The 23,484-nt window shown below is 50.8% G+C and overlaps 1 protein-coding gene across 1 annotated transcript in view; it reads right to left on the reverse strand.

Annotated features, from left to right (window-relative positions):
- SCARA5 (scavenger receptor class A member 5) overlaps positions 1–21,978 on the reverse strand; it is a 90,713-nt gene extending 68,735 nt beyond the window's left edge. Inside the window, exons 1-3 of the mRNA XM_053578704.1 lie at positions 21,571–21,978; positions 17,429–17,543; positions 2,551–2,679 (exon numbers count right to left, since the gene is read on the reverse strand). Coding sequence (XP_053434679.1) covers positions 2,551–2,679; positions 17,429–17,525 — 226 coding nt within the window. The 5' untranslated portion in view covers positions 17,526–17,543; positions 21,571–21,978. The remainder of the gene's footprint in view (positions 1–2,550; positions 2,680–17,428; positions 17,544–21,570) is intronic.
- Between the last annotated feature and the right edge of the window lie 1,506 nt (positions 21,979–23,484).

Here is a 23,484-nt window from a genome sequence, read left to right on the forward strand (position 1 = left end):
TTGGTATTTCCTGACAGGAAGCATCACTGGAGGTCTTTGACCAGATCACCCGAAAACCCTCCTTACTAAGATCAGACAGAGTCTTAAAGAATATGACTTGGGCAGCACCTCTGGCTCAGTGAGCAGGGCGCCAGCCCCATATACGGAGGGCGATGGGTTTGAGCCCAGCCCCGGCCAAACTGCAACAAAAGAATAGCCAGGCGTGTGACAGGCACCACCTGTAGTCCCAGCTACTCGGGAGGCTGAGGCAAGAGAATCACCTAAGGCCAGGAGCTGGAGGTTGCTGTGAGCTGTGATGCCACAGCACTCTACTGAGGGTGACATAGTGAGACTATGTACTAGTAAAAAACAAAGAATACCAGGCTCAGCCACCAATTGCCAAGTCCCCTCCCTGTGGCAGAAGCAGCTGGTGACTACACTCTCTCACTGGCCACCCTCACCACACCTCTCCCAGAGGCCAACAAGATTTTCCAAGTAAGAACTTGGGGCGGTCACAGTGGCTACATGCCCAGAGCCAAGAGATAAAGTTCAATCCACTTGAAATATTTGTTTCATAAAGGCAACATAGTACCCAGAAATTTCAGGTTCAAAGGTGATCGTAATGCTGAAAAACCTCCAAAGTTTCCACCTAGAATGACAAAGGAAGCTTGGAGACATTTTTATTAGATTGAGAAACCATATCCCACACTCCTTTCTGAAGCTTCCAGGAAGTCCTCATAAACCCCATTTGATCTCCAAGCCAGGGGCAAGCCTTTCCGTGTCACATTGGCCCCCACCACTTGTCAGAAAACTCGGTCTGTTTTGGATGTGAATCTGCCTCCTTAGAGCACTCCCGTTCATGCTAGTTCCACTCTCTGCGTCACACGGGGCTTGTCCACCCTTTCCGCAGGGCAGGCCTCCAGATGCCAGAAGAGAATGGACACCCTGTGCACATCGCCTCCCCAGGGGTTGACGCCCTTCCAGGGCTCTGGGGACCTGTCGCAGGCCCCCCACCAGCCTGGGTTCCCTCCTCCAGCCTGCCATCTGTCACCTCAAAGTTCTTGCTTTGCAGGGCTTTTCTGCATCTGTCACCTAAAAGTTCCTCTTCTGGTTTTCCTGCTGGGCTGAGATGCTTTCCAAACATTCCAGAAATGTGTTATGGTCCTGGCAGCCAAACCCACAAAACCCAGATCCCAAGCTCTCCCTGAGCAGCCCAAGAACATGTTCAAATCGTCCCTTGGCTGGCTTAGCCCACAATAGATCTTGCTGGACACTGTTCTTTGGTCTCCGGGTTGAATCATGAGGTTCTCTTGTTGTTGCTGTTGGCCACCCTCCCCCCACCCCAGGTCACTGGCTGGGGGACAACATCATAGATGTATGGCCTTTGCCTCGAATGTGGGAAGTTGAAGGTGCTGGCAGCATCGAACGCCCCATTACAATGCCCAAGTGACTAGTCCTGTATGATGGAAAGGGAGTCAAAACCAGGGAGGTCCTGGGTGTTTGCCTCAGGATTTCCAGCAGAAGGTCAGCTGTTAGGGCTTGACCATCCAGATTCCTGCCCCAAGGGTCCCTGAAGGACCCCACCCTCAGCACTGCGGTCAGCTGTGCCGGGCCAGCAGCCTGGCGCCCACTATCCCGCCTTCCTAGGCGTGAGCAGCAGCCACACTTGCTCTGTGAGCGCTCCTGATGTCCACACCCCACCACAAAGCCCGTCATGTCCCTCCCTGAGACAGGGCTTATCTGCAGGATGCTACAGTCTCTAGGCTGGGGCTTCTTCAGAGAAGCTCCAGGTCTTATAAAGTGGTGTCTCTAATCCAGGCATGGTACTCATGAGAGATGGCGTCGGCTGAAATAAACAGCTCTCTTGGCCTTACTCTGTCGAGCCCCACATAGGAGAAAGGCTGGAACTGAGCAGCCTGTCCTCCAGGTGGGAATCAGGAGGAGACCCACACAGCCACCTGCCACACCAGCTCCATCTCCTTAGCATCTAGCTCAAAGTGTGCAGCACCCTCATCTGGTCCCTCGGCAGCCTGACAGCTCTCCCCCACTGGCTGGAGACTACTCCAAGCCTCAGCCCATCACCCCGTGCCTGTGTTGCAGGCAGAAACTGGGGAGGACAGCCTGGTGGAACTGGGGCAACGCCATCTCGCCTGCAGGAGACACAAGGGCAGCAGGTTTGCCAGAACCCCAAGTGCCTCATGACCATTTTCATGTCACCCCAGGGCAAGGAGCTAAGACCAGGCCTGGGCTGCTCACTGCAAACCATGCCCCAGACGTGCAAAGAGCCCCAGTGTGACGCACAATGTCCCAGGAAGATGCAGGAACAGTCAGAAGCCACTCTGAGCAGCTTGGTCCCTGCTACTGAATTCAGAGACCCTACAAGTGCACACAGCCCCACCAGCCATCCCCACGTAGACAGGCAGGGTGCTGAAGACCAGCCAGCAGCTTCCTCCGTGGTTTCCATGGCGATGAGGGCAGTGTGTGGGGTCACAACAGTGGGAAGGAAGACCAAAGGCTTCACATCTCCCTTCATCACCCCCAAAACATGGGATGGAATCAGGCTGCTCTTACCTGCCAAGATGAAGATGCCCACGAGAATCAGGAAGACCAGCAGGTACAGCCCCAGGACAGCGTGTTTCAGGGCGGACAGGGAGCCCAGCTGGGTGCAGCAGCCGCCCGCCCGGCGTTTGTGGCCTGGACCTGGACAACAAGGGGAAAAGGAGGAAGGAAAAAAGACGCTTGAGAACCTCATGAGCTTTTCTCCCTCTTTTGGTCTCACACTAACACACAGATGCTCGTGCGGAACCTCTCGTGCCTGCTCTGCACCTCCATCACACGACCACCTGGAAGGGAACTTTCTAGAAGTATCACAAGATGTCTAGTCTCTCGCTTTCCTCACAACTCTGTGCTCAGGGCTGAGCTGTATGACACGTGTCCAGCTCATGTGCTCACACACACCACCTTCTAGAGACAGTTGAGACAGCAAAAACATTGAAACAGCCTTAGATATGTGGCCTTTAAGACGCATCACTGTCCCATGTGACCTATCGAACATGGAGAGAATTTAAAACCAGAGTTTCAAGCTCAAACTGTTGCAGTAGCCAGTTCTTCTGGGAATAGCAGAAGAGGCCCAGTGGGACCGAGGGCAAGTGACAGCCCCCTGGGAGGCTGCGCACAGGAGTGCAGACCCCATGCTGCCAGATCCACAATTTCAGGACATCTCCCCCCACCTTTTTTTTTTTTTTGAGACAGAGTCTCACTGTGTCACCCTGGGTAGAGTGCGGTGGCGTCACAGCTCACAGCAACCTCAAACTCTTGGGCTTAAGCGATTCTCTTGCCTCAGCCTCCCAAATAGCTGGGACTACAGCCAACATCTCCCCATTTTTAAGTGTTGGCAACTAACTCCAAAAACACTGCGGAGTGTAAACAAAACACATTTGCAAGCCAGTTCTGATTACCAGCTTACAACCTTAGGTTGTGATTTATTGGAAAACATGGTAACTTGATCCTGTTACCCAGAGACTCCCCAGCCTCTGCCCAAAGTGGGACAGCGAGCCATCATTGCTGTAGAAGACCTGAGGGACTGTGGGGTGCAACTCCTTCAGTTTACAGTTAAAGAACTTCAAATGTTAGCCACAAACCCTGACCCAAGTGATTTTTGGGATCAGAGATCTCAGAGGCAGAAGCTGAATGTGTCTTTTAAGGCGGCCTTCTCAGTTGCCCTGTGCAGACACCAGGAAATGTTCTAATCTTCACCTGCTCTGTTGACTGAAATGAAAAATGGAAGGGATCTCCCACCCCGATGCCAGCCAGAAATGTAAGAATCACATATTTTCAAAATATGCCTGTCCCTATAATGCTTATTCCCCACCCAATGGGGGGCGGAACCCCCTCCAGAGAGACTGTCCCCCACTTCAAGAGTGTTGCTAACTAAAGCCTGTTGCACATGAGGAAGGTATAGGGCAGAAAAAAGGTTGGCAAGAGAGGTTGAAATAATTAATATTTACAAAATGTCTTGAAAGGTGGTGTCAACTCCCTGGAAGGTTTGCATTTGCAAGGAAGGACTTTCAGTGTAGGTATCGCCGCTCAGTATCATGACTGTCTCCTGGGCCTCAGGAGGTTTCATAACTACAGGGAAATGGGGTGCCACTACTGATGCCTTAGGGTCAAACAATCCTGCCCCCCAGAGGTATTTTATATAAGAAACATTTTCCTGGCCGGGCGCCGTGGCTCACGCCTGTAATCCTAGCACTCTGGGAGGCCGAGGCAGGTGGACTGCCTATCCTCACAGGTTCGAGACCAGCCTGAGCAAGACGGAGACCCCCATCTCTAAAAATAGCTGGGCATTGTGGCGAGCACCTCTAGTCTCAGCTACTTGGGAGGCTGAGGCAAGAGAATCACTTAAGCCCAAAAGTTTGAGGTTGCTGTGAGCTGTGATGCCATGGCACTCTACCGAAGGCAACAAAGTAACTCTGTCTCCAAAAAGAAACATCCTCCCACTCACTCCAGAGGACATGTGGGAGTCCAGTTGTCTAGCCCACCCATGGAAGCTCGAGGCCAGTCAAGGTCTTTATTTCACCCCACACTTGAACCTATAGTTAAACTTCGCAGCACACTTACGTTGGCCAAAAAAAAAAAAAAAGAGTAATCATTTTACTGCAAATACAGCTGTTAAAACAGCAAAGAGAATGACTATGTCATATTTCAAAAAAACACTGGGTCCAGTGTGGAGCAAGTTGTCAAGAAATACATATTCAATAACCATTCTCATTAATCCTTAAACATTAGCACATTTTGAAGAGCTACCCTAATTTTCCTAAGAAAACTAAGGCTTGAATAGAGCATAACTTTCTAACTCACCCTAAATTTTCTTTTCTGGGATTTTCTATTCCTTTCTACACAGTAGGATCTATAACCCAGTTTCGCCCCTAAATATATTTAAGTTCTACTGGTAAAAAGGCACTAGATGTCTGTAACTTATCAGAGAAAAGTCTGTCCTCTTCAGGAGTCAGAATGGTGAAAAGACCATTGTATAATGTTACACAAGTACTGATTTTCATTCTCCTGATGGTTGTTCTAGCTCTCAGGCTCTGAGTCCTGCTGAGTCCGCCAGCGTCATGGCAAAAGAGAGGGAAGAAAATCTCACAGCCAGCAACATAGCTCACTTGAGTGTTGCTTCCATCTTTAGGACGCTACTCACTGTAGGAGAGGGCCACATCACAATGACATGTATGAGCATTAAGATAGTTCCCTTGCCCTTTAACTGAGGCTTCTACTTAACAGTCAGGTCCCTCTGTCAACCAACACTGGGAACACAGACCTTCCTCTGAGACAGCTTAATCTTTTCAGCAAGACTTGACTACTTCATACATCAAACCAAATCTATTTTAAATCGAATGTAATAAGGGTTTCAAACAGAGTTGCCACAAGTGGTTAGACAAGCGGAACATGAATGGTCTGGCAAGAGGCTCAGAGAATAGAATTTCAAGGGAGAGAGGACAATTGAAGAAAAAGACAAGTTACGAAGGCTGCCCAAAACATATTTGTTGCCTTTTTTTTTCAAGTGGCAGCAGTGTGTTAGCTGGGTAAACCACTAGAATGATTTAAGCTTAGTGAACGATTAAAAACAGTCCACAATGATACAATCAGCAAAGCCAGAGCAAAAAGTATGCTTTCTTCTTTATTAAAAAAAAATTACAAAATAGGGCAGCGCCTGTGGCTCAGTGGGTAGGGCGCCGGCCCCATGTATCGAGGGTGGCGGTTTCAAACCTGGCCCGGCCAAACTGCAACAAAAAATTAACCAGGCGTTGTGGCGGGCGCCTGTGGTCCCAGCTACTCAGGAGGCTGAGGCAAGAGAATCACCTAAGCCCAGGAGTTGGAGGTTGCTGTGAGCTCCTGTGACGCCACGGCACTCCTCTACCAAGGGCAATAAAGTGAGACTCTGTCTCAAAAAAAAAAAAAAAAAAAATTACAAAATAAAATAAATGGGCTATCAAGCCGTGATAAAACATGGAGGAATCTTAAATTCATGGTACATTTCATGAAAAGTAAGAAGCTGATCTCAAAGGCTACATATTATATGATTACAACTATATAACGTTCTGGAAAAAAGCAAAAGTATGGAGATGGCGGAAATATCAGCGGTTGCCAGGGCTCGTGCAGGAGGCAGAGATGAGTGGGCAGAGCACGCAGGATTTTTAGGGCAGTGAGTCTGGTCTGTGTGATGCTGTCACGGCGGACACAAGTCATTACACATTTGTCCAAACCCACAGAGTGCACAGTACCAACTGTGAATCCTAATGCAAATGATGGCCTCTGGGTGACAATGGTATGTCAGTGTAGGTCACTGATCCTAAAAAAGGCACCACTCTGGTGGGGAAAGTTGACAGTGGGAGGCTGTGTGTGTTGGGGTGGGGGTACAAGGGAACCCTCTGTATTTTTCATGTAATTTTTCTGTGAGCCTAAAATGGTTCTAAAAAAGTTAAGATTATGAAAAATAAAAGTAGAGGTTTTGCCTTATGGATTGTAGGGATACAAACTAGAACAGACATTTATTTTTATATATATATATATATATTTTTTTTTTTTTTTTGGCTGGGGCTGGGTTTGAACCCGCCACCTCCAGCATATGGGACCAGCGCCCTTCCCCTTTGAACCACAGGTGCCGCCTATAGAACAGACATTTATTGAGCACTCACCATTGATTGCACTACTCTGGTAGCCAGCCTTCAAGATGCTGCTGCAATCCCTGCCCCCTGGGTAATCAATCCCCTACCACATTGTACCTGGGACGGACGTGAGACTAATACAAGTAGTACTGTGTCATTTCCGAGATGAGACAAAAGATGCTGTGGTTTCCTTCCTGCTCATTCTCTCTCTCTTAGAATATTCACTGGAGAGAAAGCCAACTACCCTGTCATTCATGAACACCCATGGAGAGGCCTGTGTGGTCAGGTACTGAGGCTTTCAGATGACAGCCATGCAAAGGAACATTCACATGATGGCACCCTGGTCAAAATCTTAACTGAAACCTTGGAAGGGGCCCTGAGCCCCACCTACCTAACTAAGCTACTCCCAGATTAGAATTTATATATACACATACACACACACAAAAACATACTTTTGTGCAAAATTTGTATGTATAAAAAAAATCAATAAAATCCTGGCTTTCCTTGTGCACCCATGGCTTCCTCAAAAACTGTGTGAGGAACAAATTTCTGTTTGTTTTCTGCTTCTAAGTTTTGGGTTGACTTGTTACACAGCAGTAGATAACTAATACACTTATGCTAGACATTGAGAAATGCAAAGATCACAAGCTGTGTAAAGCACAGACCTGAGCGTCATCCTCTTCCAACTTCCCAGGCCTGGTCCGTGCTGGATACTCAGAAATTATTTATTGAATGAGAGATTAAGATACAGCCACTGCCCTGCCAATGCTCCCCTTGAAACGGAAGAAGACACACAGGAGGGTAGCCAAGACACAGACAGGGAAGCGTGAAGCAGGTGTGCGAGACAGGTGTGGCACCAGCAAAGTGCTGCAGCCACAGGTGAGCGTGGGTCTGTGTGGAGGCCTGGCTTGACGACAGGCCTAGTTAGATGGGCTAAATTCCGTTTTGTTTTTCTTTAGCTTTATCATCCAATTTATGGCAATTCTACATTTGAAAACTGTGACTTTGAAAAGAAAACTTTCTTCCTCCATGTGAGGACAGTTCTGAAGGACGTACCAGACAGAGCTGTTCGTTATTAAACACAGCTGTTGTTTACAGACACGGGTGCTTACAACACCAGATTGATGGAGGAAATGGTCATCAACAATGAGGACAGTGACAACACTAGCAACAACGACGCTCCCCAAACTCTAGGGAAAAGACAGAAAAGATTTCTCCATCTTGTAGTGGCCTCCAGAATGGAGGGTGGTATCTCAAGATCAGGAAGTCAAGGGCAGGGAACTTAAGAGACTTGGAGAAGGCTAAAACCTGTGGCTCTCAAAGAATAAATAGAGACTAACAATTAAGTGCACAGTGACCTGAAGAGCCAGCCCAGGGTGCCAGTGTCTGAGCATGGAGTTCCCATCCCTGATGACTGTGGGAAGAAGGACAAATGGTTTCTGCACCCTCACCATCCTCGTCTGCACACAACCTGCATAACCTCGCCACAGCTGAGTATCCCTGGGCTGTCATTTCCTTGACAACACTCTACTTAAATAAACTTAAATTTACTTAAGAAGGAGACTTCATCATCAAAAGTGGAAAATTAGTGTCATCCTACTGCACATTAAAATAAATGCCTACCTATTAACACAATTATATCTATAATAAACTATTATATCTACTATTACTCAAAGTCATCTTGAGCACCACTCTGTTGTGTAATATACAGCCACATTCTGGGAGACACTGATTTTAATACAAGTAATCGAATCACAGTTCTATGACAATTTTCAAGAAGAAAGTTGATGTATACCAAGGAAATTTCACTTTTAGAGAAGCAAAACCAAACTTTAGATGTTCAAGATTAAGAGGGTTCTAGAAGGAAGTGTGTTGAGAAATAAGTACCACCAGAAGAACCATGGCAGAACCTTGCACACATCTCTAGCACTATCTTCATTATATATATATATATATATATATATTTGTTTGTTTGTTTGTTTTTTGATACAGAGGCTCACACTGTCACCCTGTCGCCATGGGTAGAGTGCCATGACATTATGATAGCTCACAGCAACCTCAAACTCTTGGGCTCAAGTGATCCTCTTTCCTCAGCCTCCCAAGTAGCTGGGGCTATAGGTGTGCACCACCTGTTTTTCTATTTTTAGTAGAGACAGGGTCTTACTCTTGGCGCAGGCTGGTCTTGAACTCCTGAGCTAGAGCAATCCGCCTGCCTCAGTCTCCCAGAGTGCTAGGATTACAAGCGTGAGCCATTGTACCCCAGCTATATTGTCTCTTTATGTCTCTGGCTGCCCTCCTAGTCTCTGAGATCTTCTGAGGGGGTGTCTCTCCCCACTGGCCAGCACAGCACCTACTGAATGGCAGAGCAAACACACATACTCAGCATTCATTTTTGCTGCAACCACCTTATGCAAATAATGGACAAATTCAAGTTGGCTGGAAAAATGTATCTTTTAAGTAAAATTTTGATCTGAAAAAAATAATCAGAAGCTTGGCTTTCCTTGCATATCCAGGGTTGCTGATTGCCACTTTGGGCCCATGTGGGTAAACTGTGGGAGCAGTTCCCTAAAACAGAATCAACAGCTTACTCCTGGCTGGGTATCAGAAACACACACGGAGCTTTGTAGTCAGGCAGAGGGAGGCCTGAGCCCTGCCCTGGGACTGGTTCTGATCAAATCACAGATCTAGGGCAAGGAGGTCACAGTTTTGGAGTAAAGCATTTGTCATATCAAAAGACATTGTGAAGGCACATTCTTGGAAAGTCAATGAAAAGTCTTATTCTTATAAGAGCTCAATTTATTGGGGGAAGAAACTCTTCGATTTGTTTTAATAGGACACATTTAAAATGGGGCTGTCTCAAACGATTTGATTATTTCCAGAGGTTAAAACCGTGAAGAGTTACTTTTAATAATAGGAACCAAAAAAATGCCCCTAAAGAGTTTTTGCTAAAATACTGTATGCTGCAGGTAGGGAAGTGTTTAGTAACAGAGATTAAAGAACAGGAAAGTTTACATAAAAACCACTCACCCCGCAGAGTTGAGCTGAGGATGAGTATAGAGACAGTTCCCGAGGTTATTGCCGCAGTGTGGTGGTAGCCTTGAAGCTCTGGAGCCCAGTTTCCCTGTGTTAAGCAAGTAGCGTCCCTCACACCTCTACAGGCACAGAGTATGCATTTGGGGCACCAGGGAGGTAGATTCAAAGCACGCCTCTGTCATGCATTGAAGCGAGACCATGAGAGAGACTCTGAACAATCCTCGTCAATTTGTCCTTTCCTTGAAAAATTAGTATTTCAATTTCTTAATCATAATTTTGAAGCATTTGGGGGACTTATCTGTCTAAATGTATGGCCTCCCCCTTTAAAAAAGGTACTTCCAAATTGGATCTGATGAAAATGGGTGTTTATTTCCAAAGAAACTGTCTGTAAAAACACAAAAAAACAGAGGCAAGGATTCCATTGTCACCTACTTGAGTTTTAACAACAGCAAATATTTTCTTTTTGTTCTCTTTGGTCCCCCAGCTTATAAACAGTAGGTGGAGACAGGATTTTTTTGCTGGGAGGGACCTCAGTGCTCAGCTTCTCCAAAGATCCTCATTGAAACCACCCAAGTCTGACCTCATACCATCAGCCTCCTCATCTCACTCTGGTTACTGCCCGCTCACTTTGTTCATTGTAACAGGCAGCCTTAAATAACCTCTGTCTTTGAAGTGGCCACAACTTTCTGGCTTTAATGGGGACCTTAGGAAAGGAAAGAGGAAAGGTGAGGCCAGGACACTGCCAAGGAGAGTCACCCAACCCAGCCTACCCAGGTAAACAAGCCTCACTTGAGCCTGGGAGGTCCTAAACAACTGTGATATCATGAAATACGCATTTGGCCTTCAGCCTGAATCCTGGCAAAAAACCTCCTTGGAATCTCCAGCGTGATAATAGTATCTTTTGTGTACTAATGAGATGGCTGCTGTCTAGAGCTCCCTGTGTGGTCTCAGAATGGAGGCTGGACACTGATAGGGTGGCTGGGACACTCAGCCTGGCTCCCCAACTCTAGTAGGAGACAGGAGCTGAAAGTTGAGTCTATCGCCCATGGACAGCGATTTAATCAATCATCCCTACATAATGAAGCTTTCATTAAAACCCAAGGGGACTGAAGACTTCCAAAAACCTGACCTCATGCAGGTCCCTGGAAGGTGGCTTCTAGAAGGGGACATGGCAGCTCTGTGTCCTTTCCCTCATACCTCGGGATCTGGCTATTCATCTGAACCTTTTAAAATAACCTGCAAACATGTAAAGTGCTTCCCTGAGTTCTATGAGCCACTCTGGCAAATTAATCAAACCCAAGAAGGAGGTAAGGGAATCCTGATTTATAGCAGGTCGGTCAGAAGTACAGGTCACACCTGGGCTTGGAACTGGCATCAGAAGTGGGGGACAGTCTTGGGGAACTGAGCCCTCACCCTGTGGCATCTGATGCTGCCCAGGGCAGATAGTGTCAGAAGCAAAGTGGGTCAGAGGACACCCAGCTGGTATCCCCTGGAGAATCAGCTGCAGAACTGCTAGAAAGAAAGCAATCCCCGCACATTTCAGTGACCAGAGGTGGAGCGTTCTGCATTGATTATTGAGTGAGAAAACAGAATAAAAAATTTGATTTGTTTTTTTTCCTATCTCCAGAACCACCTGGGGTGCAGTGAACACCAATCACCTCTGCTCTGTTGGATCCCAGACCTGAGTCCTCGGCTGGGCACATCTGCTCTTTTACCGCCAGTGAGGGCACTGGGGAAAGGACACTGGGCTTCTGCGTGGCCAGAGGAGATGGAGCCTTTCATACCCATTTCTAAGAAAGGTTTAGTGGATAGAAGGGGGAAAGCCACAGCTAAGGCAATTTAGATTCCATGGTGACCTAGAACAGTTTCTTCTAGTACTTCTAGAGAGATCTCATGGTTGTGTCACTCCCCCGTAATGTTGGTTACTTTTCTCAACTCCTATTTTCCAAGTTACCCTGCATAAAAAAAATCTCCAAAACAATCGAAGGCTTGTGTGCTTGTTTTCGGGTGGGGTGGGGCGCCGACTGGGCGCATCTTCTCTTTTGCAGCAGGGGCTGAGGATAGAAAGAAGGAGGGGGACGAGAGGAGGAAGGGCAGTCAAGGTGAGCTGGCCAGTCACCGTCACCAGGAGGGAGAGAGCCTGGGAGTCCCCTACGAAGGACAAGTGCATTGTGGGGCTGGAGGAAGACACAAGTATTTGTGCCCTACGTGGACAGCGCACGGCTGGAAGGAAACGCCTTCTCTGTGCAGATGCTCACTCAGCTGTGGGCTCAGGGCTCTGCCAACTCAAGCCCCGAGACACTCCTCCCAGAGAGTGGCCCTGGGTCCCTGTCAAAGATTTCCAATTCCTCCCCTGGACCCTTCTCAAAGGCAATAAGTCACTTGAAGATGTTTGCAAGGTAGGAGCCAAGACTCAGCTCTTCGCATTCTTAAATCACAACTCTTTCTAGGGCTCCTGTGACCTCCCTCCCACCTCCTTCTCTGCTTTGGTTTGAGGAATCATTTCTCATCAGAGCAGGAACAGATAAAACTTCAACACCCTGTCTCTCATCCCAGTTCCCGCCACTGATGGAGCATGGAGCTGGAAAGGCCACGTGGGTGTCTGGTTTTGAATACAGAAAGCTGACATCCCAGCTTATGCCATGGGTATGGGGCTGAGCACACATGTCCCTGAAGCTCTGTCACCTCTGCCAAGACAGCAAAGCAGGCCTCAACCCCGTAGGAAGCTCAGCAGCGCTGAGTGAAGATGGTAGATTTCTTTTTTTTAATTCTTCATTAAATCATAACTGTGTACAAGAATGCATTTATAGGGTACAATGTGCTGATTTGATATACAATGAGGAATGCTCACATCTGACTAACATAACCATCTCCTCGCTTACTTATTTGTTGTGGTAAGACATTCATACTCTATTGCATTATGGTGGAGTTCCACCACCCGTTGAGGCCTGTAACCAACAGTGATCACATCTAGAGCTTTGTTGGAAAATTGTGGGCAACGATGGTGTATTACAGCTAATCCTGTGGATAGAACTGCACCCATAAATCATTAACAAAAATACAGATATATCCCATGGTCCTGGCAGATAGCAGGTGCTCAGCTGACATCTGCTGGCTGTTTGTAAGTAAATGGGACTAACAAACGAAATACAAGTTACAGGGGACACCAAGCCTCTGGGTTTGCCTGTATGTCCCCTGTTCAGGCTTTTGTAATAAGCACATTCTCTGGCTTCTGTATTTGATGCTGTGACATGTGGAGACTGTCCCACCCCCACCCCACCCAGCCAATGCCAAGATACCATAAAGGACTCACCTGGGGGCCTGCCTTTCCTCCACAAACCAACCACCCAATCCAGGGTCCAACCTCCCACTGCAGGCCCCAGGACCAGGTACCAGACACCCAGGGACAGCCCCTCTGCCTCAGAGCCTGCTGCGATGATACACACCAGCCAATCCTGAGCCCGCCAAGGTGTTTACCAGGGGGCCTTGAGTAGCACCAGCTCCTTCTGACCCCCTCGTCTCTCCCTTTTCTTCTTTCCCATTTCCCCAGGATTTGCAGGGGACTCCCCTAAGTAGAGAGGGGCACGAATGTGGATTACGGGTCTACTGTGTGCAAGACACTTTACATGGGTGACATCACTCACCCTCCCCCCTAGCCCCTGGGAGGTTAATAACATTACTCTCATCTTGCAGGTGAGGACAATAAAAGAGGCTGAGGCCCTGGCAGAAACAGGTGGCCCACTCAGATTAGAAGGCTTCACAGGGTTTAATAAAGCACATCTAAACAGGTCCTTTATTAAATATTAAATAAATATGTATCAAAAGGGATGTCCACAGGACAGAGTAACATCCCTGGACTAGAACCACATTTAGACCCAAAGGGTCAGGGATGGGAGTGGTTAAGGAACCTGGAAGGAGAAAATCCATCTATGGCAGCTTGGGCAGAGCTGTGTCTTTTGGTGGCCGGACAGGACCAGCCCCAGATGACCCCAGCCTCCTTGTTTTTCTCCCTCCCATCTCCTACCAGGACTCCCAATGGCCAAACCCAACGAGGCATAGTGGAGAGCAGAGAGGAAACAGAAGCTCTTCACACCCAGCCTGAGTTAAGGGGCAAAGGTCACATAACTGTGAGTGGTGTGTGGAGTCCAGCCCAAGCCCCAGGCTGACTATCCAGGCTCTCCCCTCCTCAGCAGGCTGCTCCTGTCTGCTGGAGAGACAGCCCACTGGGCAGGAAAGACCCCCCCACACTGACCACAGACTTATCTCGAGGTGCTTTGCCCTAGTGGGCTGCAGCTCTGAATGAGTTAGTGGCCCCATGCCTCTGCTCCAGTGCAGACTCTCCAACCTGCAGAGGGCAGTGACCTTCCGGGGCCTCAGCCAGGCCCTCCCAGGAAATCACGCTTACCCTTGGGCCTCCGCCAGCAGCCCTCAGCTACACCAGAGAAACGGGGGAGATTTGATGGAAAGGTAGATATAGGGGTTCTCCTAGGAGAATAATGTGGTTTTACAGGGAAGGGATACAGGACTGGGAGCCTGGGCCTGGCTCAGGGAGTGGCAGGCTGCAGGGCCAGGAGCATGTGAAATTCATTACTCCCGGGTCCCCTGTGCGGGCGGGCGGACAGGACTGCAGTGTTTCTCTGACACTGACACCTCTCTCTGGCCCAGCTAGACCCCACCCACTCCCAGCCAAGCCTCCTCCTCCTCACTGGCCTCCTGGACCCAGATGGAAGAGGTCTTGCTGCATGGGGGAGACTAAGGCACAAGAGGGAAAGGAGGAAGGGAGAGGAGGAAGGAGGGGGCAGAAGTGGGGGGCACTCACTGTACGTGAGAGTGAGCACACTGGTCAGAGGCAGCTCGGCTAAAGAACCCTCCAGGCCTCATTTGGGACTGGCGCTTCCAAGCAGCTCCAGCCCCGCAGACGGACACTCCACCCTCGCCCAGAGGTAGGCACCAGTGAGGGGTGCAATCCCTGCCCTTCTTCATTAACAGCAGGGGGATCCCAGGAGGATGATGATGACTGAGATTCAAGGAAAGCGGCAAGTTCCAAAGGTGGCCTTACCAAGGCATGCAGAGCAGGGGAGCTCCAAGGGTGTCACGGAGCAGGGGCTGCGTGGGGATGCCCTGAAGGATCTGAGTTCCTTTCCTAGGAAGGAGCCTGCATTCCAGTTAAGGAGATGCAGAGCCGGGTCCAGCTCCATCACCAACTACACAAGTGGCCTTGGCAAGTCACACAATCACAAAGGCTTCCTGTGCACCTGCTGCCTACAAGGTCCCCAGAGAATTCAAAGAGGAGCTTGACAGCTTCCCAACCTCGAGGATCTTCCAGTTGAGGCAGGATGAACAAGCACCACACTGAGCAGCTCGACAGCACCAGAGGGGGCCACAAAGGCACAGAAGCAGGAGAGGCAGACAGACCCTCCCTATGCACTCACTGCAGTCATGGTGACAAGACCAAGGTGCTCCAACCTCTGTCCATCCGAAAGGGAGCTTCTGGGCATGACCGCTGACCTCTGTGTTTCCACCTGCCTTCTTCAAGGTCCCACCCGACCTCAAGTCTGAGTCCTCCCTTCAAATCTGGGCTGTGCTTCTGCGGTTCAGTTTCCCAACACGCCCGTGGCCAGCCCCTCCCCACCTCCCACCTCTGGCCCCACATTTAGGATGAGGTCATGGGGGAACCTGAAGCTCCTCCCAGCCAGGTTCAGGGGTGCTCGCTCCCCAATTTCTTTCCACACCTCCCCACCCAGCCTAAGCCTCCCGCTCTGTCTGCAGAAAGGAGGATCAAAGCAGCAAAATCCTTCAGTAAAAGATCAAATCTGCCTTGAAAGTACCCAAGTCAGGGTCATCATTTTCTTCTTCTTTTTTTTGGAGACAGTCTCACTATGTCACCCTTGGTAGAGTGCTGTGCTGTCACAGCTCACAGCAACCTCCAACTCTTAAGTGATTCTCTTGCCTCAGTCTCCCAAATAGCTGGGACCATGGGTGCCACCACAACGCCCGGCTATATTTTTGTTGCAGTTGTCATTGTTGTTTAGCTGGCCCAGGCCAGGTTCACACCCACCAGCCTGGGCGTATGTGGCTGGCACCGTAACCACTGAGATATGGGCACTGCCCATCATTTTATTCTAATGGGAGAAAAAAAAAATCAAGGCAGAAACCTACAAGCTTTTAAGTCATTGGTTTCATCTCAACACTGTACTCTGTCGGTGTCTCTGTCTGGGTGTCTCTGTCTGGCTGTCTCAGGTATTCCACAAACACCTACAGGAGCACCTACTGCGTGCTGGGCTTAGGGGACATCAGTGAACACAGCAGAGATGCCTGCCCGGGCCCGGCCTATATTCTCGGGCTGGAAACAAAGATGAATAATAAAGATAATCAATAAACTTTCCACCTCTTCTCTTCTCTGATATCTTTTCTCTCTCTCTCTCTCTTTTTTTTTTTTATTGTTGGGGATTCATTGAGGGTACAATAAGCCAAGTTACACTGTTTGCATTTATTGTCTCTGATATCTTTCAGGCTTCAAGGCCTTTCCCAGGAAGCTGCCTGCCTGCCTCACTTCCCTCTGCAATACTCACACCTATCTTAATCTACTTTATATTTGGGACAATTGTTCCCCACCAGCTCTCCTTGAGAGCCTTGAGAGAAAAGACTGGGTTTTTTTTTTGGCCGGGCTGGGTTTGAATCCGCCACCTCCAGCATATGGGGCCGGTGCCTTACTCCTTTGAGCCACAGGCGCCGCCCAGAGAAAAGACTTTTTTTCCATAGCCTGACATATTGTGGGTCCTCAGAATATGCCCGGTGACAGGAGCCCAGAGCAAGAGCTGCAGCGGTGGGCAGTTGTCTAGGGCAGGTGAGCAGGACCAGCAGGCAGGAGCCCAGATATCCCCTCGCCTCTGCCTGCTGAGACTGGCCCAGCTCCCCTGCCTACACTCAGCACTCATGGGAGGAAGGGCAGGCTTGGAAGAAGAGGGGGAGCCACTGCCCCTGCGTCCTTTCAAGAGGCACCCGGCAGAATGGAAAGAAACTAAGGTGCTGGGGGGAAAACCGTTAGTAAAGGACCTTCTCTACTTGGCCAGACGTCTTTGTGAGATTCTTCCGTCCAACATGTGCTGCAACAGGGAGCGTATTTGCCCACGTGCAAGCATTTATTAGGCACCTACAGAGTGTACAACAATCAGGCTGCGGGAGCAGGGCTCCGGGGCTCCTTCAGGGGAAGCCGCACCACTTACTTAGATCTCTGGAGTTGTGGCAGATAAAGAGCAGAGCTTTCTGGGGCACTGGCAGAGAAACCCCTTCTTTTGCTCTATCTAGGGCCTCGCACCCCATGTGAGCACCTTGGCAAGGGTGTTTGTTCTTCGCAGATGCTTCAGGATGGTGAAGGGTGACCCCTCTCCTGGGGGGTCTGGGCTGATGATTTACCCTCCACTGACCCCAGCCTCCCTGCCCTTGCAGGCAGCAGATGTGGTGCTGGAACCTCCGACTGACAAGTGTATCATCCTTACTGCTTTTCTCAGCTTCAACACTTTACCCATCTGTAAAATGGGTACTCATCTTGCTGACTGTACAGGTTTGCTGAGATGAATGAACGAGCAAATGCCCAGGAAAGGGCTTTTAAAGCACAGAGTTCAACATATGCAGTATTAGACAGGGAGGTCTCTAGCACCCTGGAGCACTGCCAAGGTTAGGGGGGCAGCGCTCCTTCCCCACCCCAGGCTAGATCCTGCACTCCTGACTGAGCTGGAAGCACTCACCATCCTCACACAGGTTCAGCTTGGACAGGCTCCTGCCGTCGAAGGGCTCCTCAAACATGGAGCTGGTGTCGCGGTCGCTGACAGTGTGCAGGTACATGGTTTTGCTCTTCACCTCCTGCGGTGCAGCAGCAGCAAAGATGGCGAGAGGGGAGACAGACAGAGAGTCAACTGCAGGTCAAAACAGAAACAGATGGGTAGAACAAGCTGCTCATCCCATGACCCTGAGCCTGAACTCAGAGACCTCTCCTCACGACAGGACCCAGGACACCCTCCAGGTCCCTGGAGCCCCCAGCTTCCTCAGTGCTGTGCAAGGCCAGGCCCCTACAGACCTCTCTTGACTGTGGGAATCTGTCCGTCCCTTCAGCCACTTTCAGTGGGGCTGGGCCACTGTGGGTCATGCCAGGGGGGGACCTGGAGGAGGCCGCCCTGCTGACCCTAAGGGTGGCCTGGGAGCAATTTCAGAGCCCTCTGGGCTTCTGTTCTGTGTTAGAAAGGAAGGAAATGAGACCCACAAGAGCTTTCAGAGGCGTGCAGAGACCACCAGCCAACACAGCTGAGAAGATCAGAATTGCTCCCCGCACCAACTGGGACCACAGCAGGAATTCATCTGCACCAACTGGGACCACAGCAGGAATTCATCTGCTCGGAGGCACCCCAGGGGCAGGCACTAAGTATCTGTGGGGACCCCAGATACTAAGAGGCTGGGCGGGAAGGGAGTGTGGAGATTTTCTATGACTTTTTGCTTGCAGATTTTCTGGGTTTCCCATGATGCATTTGCACTCTTTTTTTTTTTTTTTTTTTTTTGTAGAGACAGAGTCTCACTGTACCGCCCTCCGGTAGAGTGCCGTGGCCTCACACGGCTCACAGCAACCTCCAACTCCTGGGCTTACGCGATTCTCCTGCCTCAGCCTCCCGAGCAGCTGGGACTACAGGCGCCCGCCACAACGCCCGGCCATTTTTTTGTTGCAGTTTGGCCGGGGCTGGGTTTGAACCCACCACCCTCGGCATATGGGGCCGGCACCCTACTCACTGAGCCACAGGCGCCGCCCCATTTGCACTCTTTGTGTAATACAAAAAAGTCCATTTTTCAAGCAAAATACAAAGTATTGAAATACTTTCTATTGCTTTTCTCACATGCATGCCCGGTGATTTTACAAATTATTCTCTCCATTCCTCTTGGTTCCAGCCATAAGTTATCTTGACTGTCACTTCTGATGTTCTTTAACTACCTCGACATGGGACCCCAAACACCCACTTTTTAAAAATGAATCTTTTGAAAGACAAAAGCTGCAAGAGATGGGTTGGCCCAGGCCCAGCGTGGAGCAAAGTCAGCCCTGTGACCTGGACACAGTACCTGCTAGGCAGGGGGGGAACAATGTGGTTGATTAGGGAGCCCCACAGATTGCTTTTCTTCAGAGGCAAGGTGGGAACAAGGTGTCCTCAAAATTTCATAAATAGGGATAATGGGGAGAGAGACCGGCTGGGTTGCTCCTCCAGGCAGAACAAAATGTGAATCCCCTTTTTCATGCCTTGAACTTGGTCTCCAGAGGTCTCCGACATTGGGTCTGAGAGGAGCCCAGGACTAACCAGTCCTTCCAGTGCCACAGGGGGCTGGAGGCTTCTGCTCTTATCTCTGGACACACGCACACACACACATACACGAGTCACAGCATTCCTGGTCCCTGCGAGCCTTTCTTGTAGCCCATGGGAGGGACAGAAGAGGGAATGGTCAGCGGCTCCACCAAGATCTCTCCTCCCTGGCCCAGACACAGCCCGCCCCGGCTCCTCTGTGCTGCAGTGGTGTCCAGTTTGCTGGTCTCCCAGTCCCAGTCCTCCACCCAAGCTCTCCACCCAGAGAGGGCCTCTAGGTGGGGCTCGGGGCAGCTTCCTCACTGCTAAGCTGCAGAGGACCCTCCCTCATTTCATGAGTGCTGAGTGCACCACCCTCCCTCTGGCCTCGCTCCCAAGGGGCCGTGAAGCAGAAGGCCAGTGTCTCTCCTGCCTGCGAGAACCCTCTCTCTGCCAAAAGCAACAGCCACTGCTGTCCAGAGGTCACACAGAGCTGGACGGACGCTGCCCCTGCAGAGTGGAGGTGTGGGGCCCCATGGCCACCTCCACTGCCCTCCTTTTCTGGTCAGCTCCTGGGCCAGAGCTGGACCATGTCTTTGGGGTGCCCTCCACCCCTCAGCTGCTGGACCAGGAGCCCAGGGAGCCTGCTGGGGAGAGGGCGGGACCGAGCAGGGGCCAGATGTGAGTGAGATGGGTTTGCAAATGCTCAGCCAACTCTGCTAATGCTTGTTACTTGGAAATGAAACCTAAGCACGTTCTGTCCGCCCAGGTTTTACTTGGGGCTGTTTTTCTTTCTCAGGACTTGGGGGCAGGCATTTGGACTCTCAGATCATGGATCTTATTGCCTTTGGACAAAGTCTGTGCTCTGGGAAAGACACTTCTGATGGCAAGTGCAGGGCCAACAGTGCAAACACCCAGTGCGTGTGCCCCACAGGGTGCGGGCCATTTGCCATCCCAGATCTCCCTGTGACCTCCTTCCAGAAGCACAGTGAGGTGGTGGGCAGGTGGGCAGTCCCATTTTAAAGTGGAACCAACAACCCAGAGCAGAGACGTGAGCGCAAGGGAGATCAGTGCAGCAGAAGGGGCTTCCCACGGAGGGGCCCTGGCCCGGCACGTGGCTGCTTTGTCCAGGAGGCATGTGCCAGCCCCTTTTGGTGGCCACCTTCAGGGTAAAGAGGATCACATCTCAGCCAAGCAACAACCCCAACAGGTGGGGAGCCTGGACGTAAGGAGAGGCTCTGAGAGCTTGAAGGGAGGGGGCAGGGCTGGGGATACGTGAGTAGGGTGTGGAAGCCAAGGTGATCTGCGGAAGTTCAAGGACCTGGACCTCAATGCTTCAAGTCAAAGATAGAAGCCTCTCTCTAAGCAGGGAGAGGACACTCTCCTGATCTCTTGTGGTGTCATGACTCACTCCCAGGCAATTTCATCCAAGGCAGTAGAGGATCAGGCTGGGGACCAAGGATCTTCCAGATTCTGCATTTTGGAGCTGGAAAGGCCCTCAGCTATCTGTGCTCCCTCCTCCCACTGCACAGGACCGGGGGGAATAGGCACCGCAGAGGCCAAGGGCTCCTATCCTGCCCGCTGGGGAACTTAACCCAATCATCTGACCTCATTCAGCCTCAAGGGCATCACCTTTAAGATGGGAAGGTTCACATCTGCCGGCCACTTGGGATCACTATGAGCCTCCCATGAGAAAATGCACCTGGAAGGGCTTTACGAACAAGGTCATACTGGGGAGCTGGGGGCACAGGCTGACGAGAACCAACACCTCCAGCATCTTCTGACCCTGCCACAGCCAGGCAGAGGCACACCTGGGCTCCTGAGGCCTCCCCTCATTCGCAGTCAGTCCCAGAACCAAAGCTGCTTGGGGTTTGCAAAAGACAGTGAGTGGTGCACACAGCCTGGGCTGACAGCTGGACTCTGGCCCTCCAGGTTCTTCTCTGGGCATCCCAAGGCTTCGGTCAGCCCCTCCTGCTGAGGGCGTGGCACAAGCCTCCTTACTGCTCCCAAGACAGTTTCTCTGGGTTCCAAAATCTAACTCTGTGGGGCTCCTAGCTTTGGATTACCTTGGTTTTAAACTCATCAAAACCAAGTAAAAATCACCGTGCATGTGGCCCTCTCCAGAAATGTGGTCATTGAGAGGGTTTTACACACTTCTTCCTCTAACAGTACTGAGCTCACCTCAGTCACACCCCAGAGCTGGAGGGGTGCAGATGTCTCCCTTCAAATGTTCCACACACATGCACACACATGGACAGGAGCTGTCACCTGTACCCCCGAATGGGCTCTGGAGCTGTCCCATGAGCCAGAGTTGCCACCAAGTCAACAGCTTCCCTCGGGCCCCCCAAATGCAGGTTCATGCCCTCCAGCCCTGGCAGCTGGCTGAGGGCCCAGCAAATGTCTTTGGGCTTGAACAGCTGGGACCTTCCCACCTGGAGCCATCACCTCCAGACAGCACATCCTGAAGATCCCCAGAGTTGGTTCTCTGCTCCAACTGGCACACCCCAGGGTCCTCCAGCTGCCTGTGGGACAGCATGCAGGGGAGATAGGGCAAAGTTAGCACCGAGACTCACCTGAGTGCCCCGGCTGAGGCTGCAGGAGCCTGTCCCCTCAGTTCCCAGCACTCGCCATGGTGGCCGGAGAGCTGGCCGCTACCACACTGAGACCCAGGCAGTCCCTCCAAACTTGTCCCCAGAGCCAGCCAAATCCAGGTGGAGTCATAGAAAGAGGCTGTAGGGGCGTCCTGGGACTTGACTCAGAGCAGGATCACAGGGGTCACTTCTGCAGAAGGACCAGTGTTGCCTCCTGAAAGGCAAGATTCAAGACTCAACCTGTGACAGAATTGGGGGCCTGCGCCTGGGAGACCCTGAGAGCGGGTCTGAGCCTGGAGTCCCTGTCTTGGTGCCCCGGCTCGGGCAGTGATCTGGGGATGTCCTGAGGACGCCCCGCGCGCGGCTGGCCACTGACTGATGCGCCCTCTGCTCCCGCCGCCGTCTTATGAAAGTTCTTGGAGCAGTTACTGAGGTTCGGTGGCGGGGCCTGGACCACGGCCCCCCTCTGGTGGCCAATCTCAGCATCACAGCCCCGTACGGGAACGCCCGCCTGGGGCCTGAACCGCTCAGCCGGGGACTCCACCCGCCTGCTGTAAGGACCGCTTCTGGGGGAATGGCAGCTACACCTGGAGTACGAGCCACGCGAGAGTCTTGTAAATTCATTTATAGAACAGAATTGGCATTACTCAATTGATTCACCCAACTTGACACAGAATTGCTTGGTGCAGTTTCCTGGAGTCACATCCAGTCCCCAAGTGTCACAGATTGGCCACAATGGGAACACTCAGAACACCCCTGGGGTCTCAACACATCAGCAACAAACCCGTTGTTCATGGGGCATTAATGTCGCACGTGGGGCAGGAGATACAGGGCTGCAGTCCAGCATGGGCGGTGGCCTCAGGCGCAAATAATTGTCAGCCTAAGCATGAACCCTGATGTTTAAAGAGGAAATCTAACCAAATGTCCAGGGAGCAATTCATTCAGATTGAGGTGATGCTGGAGGAAGGCAAATCCCCAAAATGGTTTGAGCCACAGAGGCACCATCAGTTTACACCGAAGGCCTGGGGAAGACAGTGCTGTGAAGGTCATGTTCACAAATGTGTTTCTGTTAGTTGGTGAAAAATTCAGCCTCGATACTGCAGGGTCAGACTTCATACATGAGAAGTGTTTGCCAAGGCTCAGCGTTCCCTGCAGTGCGGCTGCCAACCCACAGCTGAGTCAGAAATGTCTTAGTCATTTTTATGACGGCCTCCTGACTGTGCCTGGGTGGCAGCTCCACTATGATGCTCCATTTTACAGACAGAAAAAAACAGTCATTACACGATTATTATACTAATAAGGAGGGAGAAGGGAAAGGAAGAAAAGGAGAAGCGGCAGCCCTGGATAGCACATCTGCTGGGCAACTCCAAGTGCGTTTCACACGGTACTTGCTACACCCAGACAACAGCCCTCTGGGGTGGGCACTGCCGCTGAGCCCAGTGAGAGACAGGGACATGAGGTGACTCCTCCAGAGTCACACAGCCTGGAAGTGGCAGAACTAGGATTCAAATCCTAGGTGGTTTGACTAGGATCTGTGCCCTTAACCGCTGTCTGTCACAAAAAGGAATGTTTTTGTCACCCAGCAATTCACCAACATTCCTAGGAATGTAATCTTAAAAAATAGCCAGAAATGTCTCAAAATGCAATGTCCACTGCTCCTCACAGCAGAGCTATCAGCAGGCAATAGGGTGGTTAGTGCTGGGGTCTAAGTGTCTCCCCCCAAATCCACGTGTTGGAAACCTTCCTGGGAGGTGTCACGTTCAGGGAGGGGCTAGGTCACGAGGCTCCACCCTCAGGGTCGCGGTAGTGAGGCTGTGGAGAGGGCTTGGGGACTGGGTTCACTCTGTCTTCTGACATGTGGGGACTCCGCATGTGACCTCCCTGCTTTGCCTTCTT

The sequence above is a fragment of the Nycticebus coucang genome, chromosome 24 (genome assembly GCF_027406575.1).
Source record: "Nycticebus coucang isolate mNycCou1 chromosome 24, mNycCou1.pri, whole genome shotgun sequence".
Lineage (NCBI taxonomy): Eukaryota > Metazoa > Chordata > Mammalia > Primates > Lorisidae > Nycticebus > Nycticebus coucang.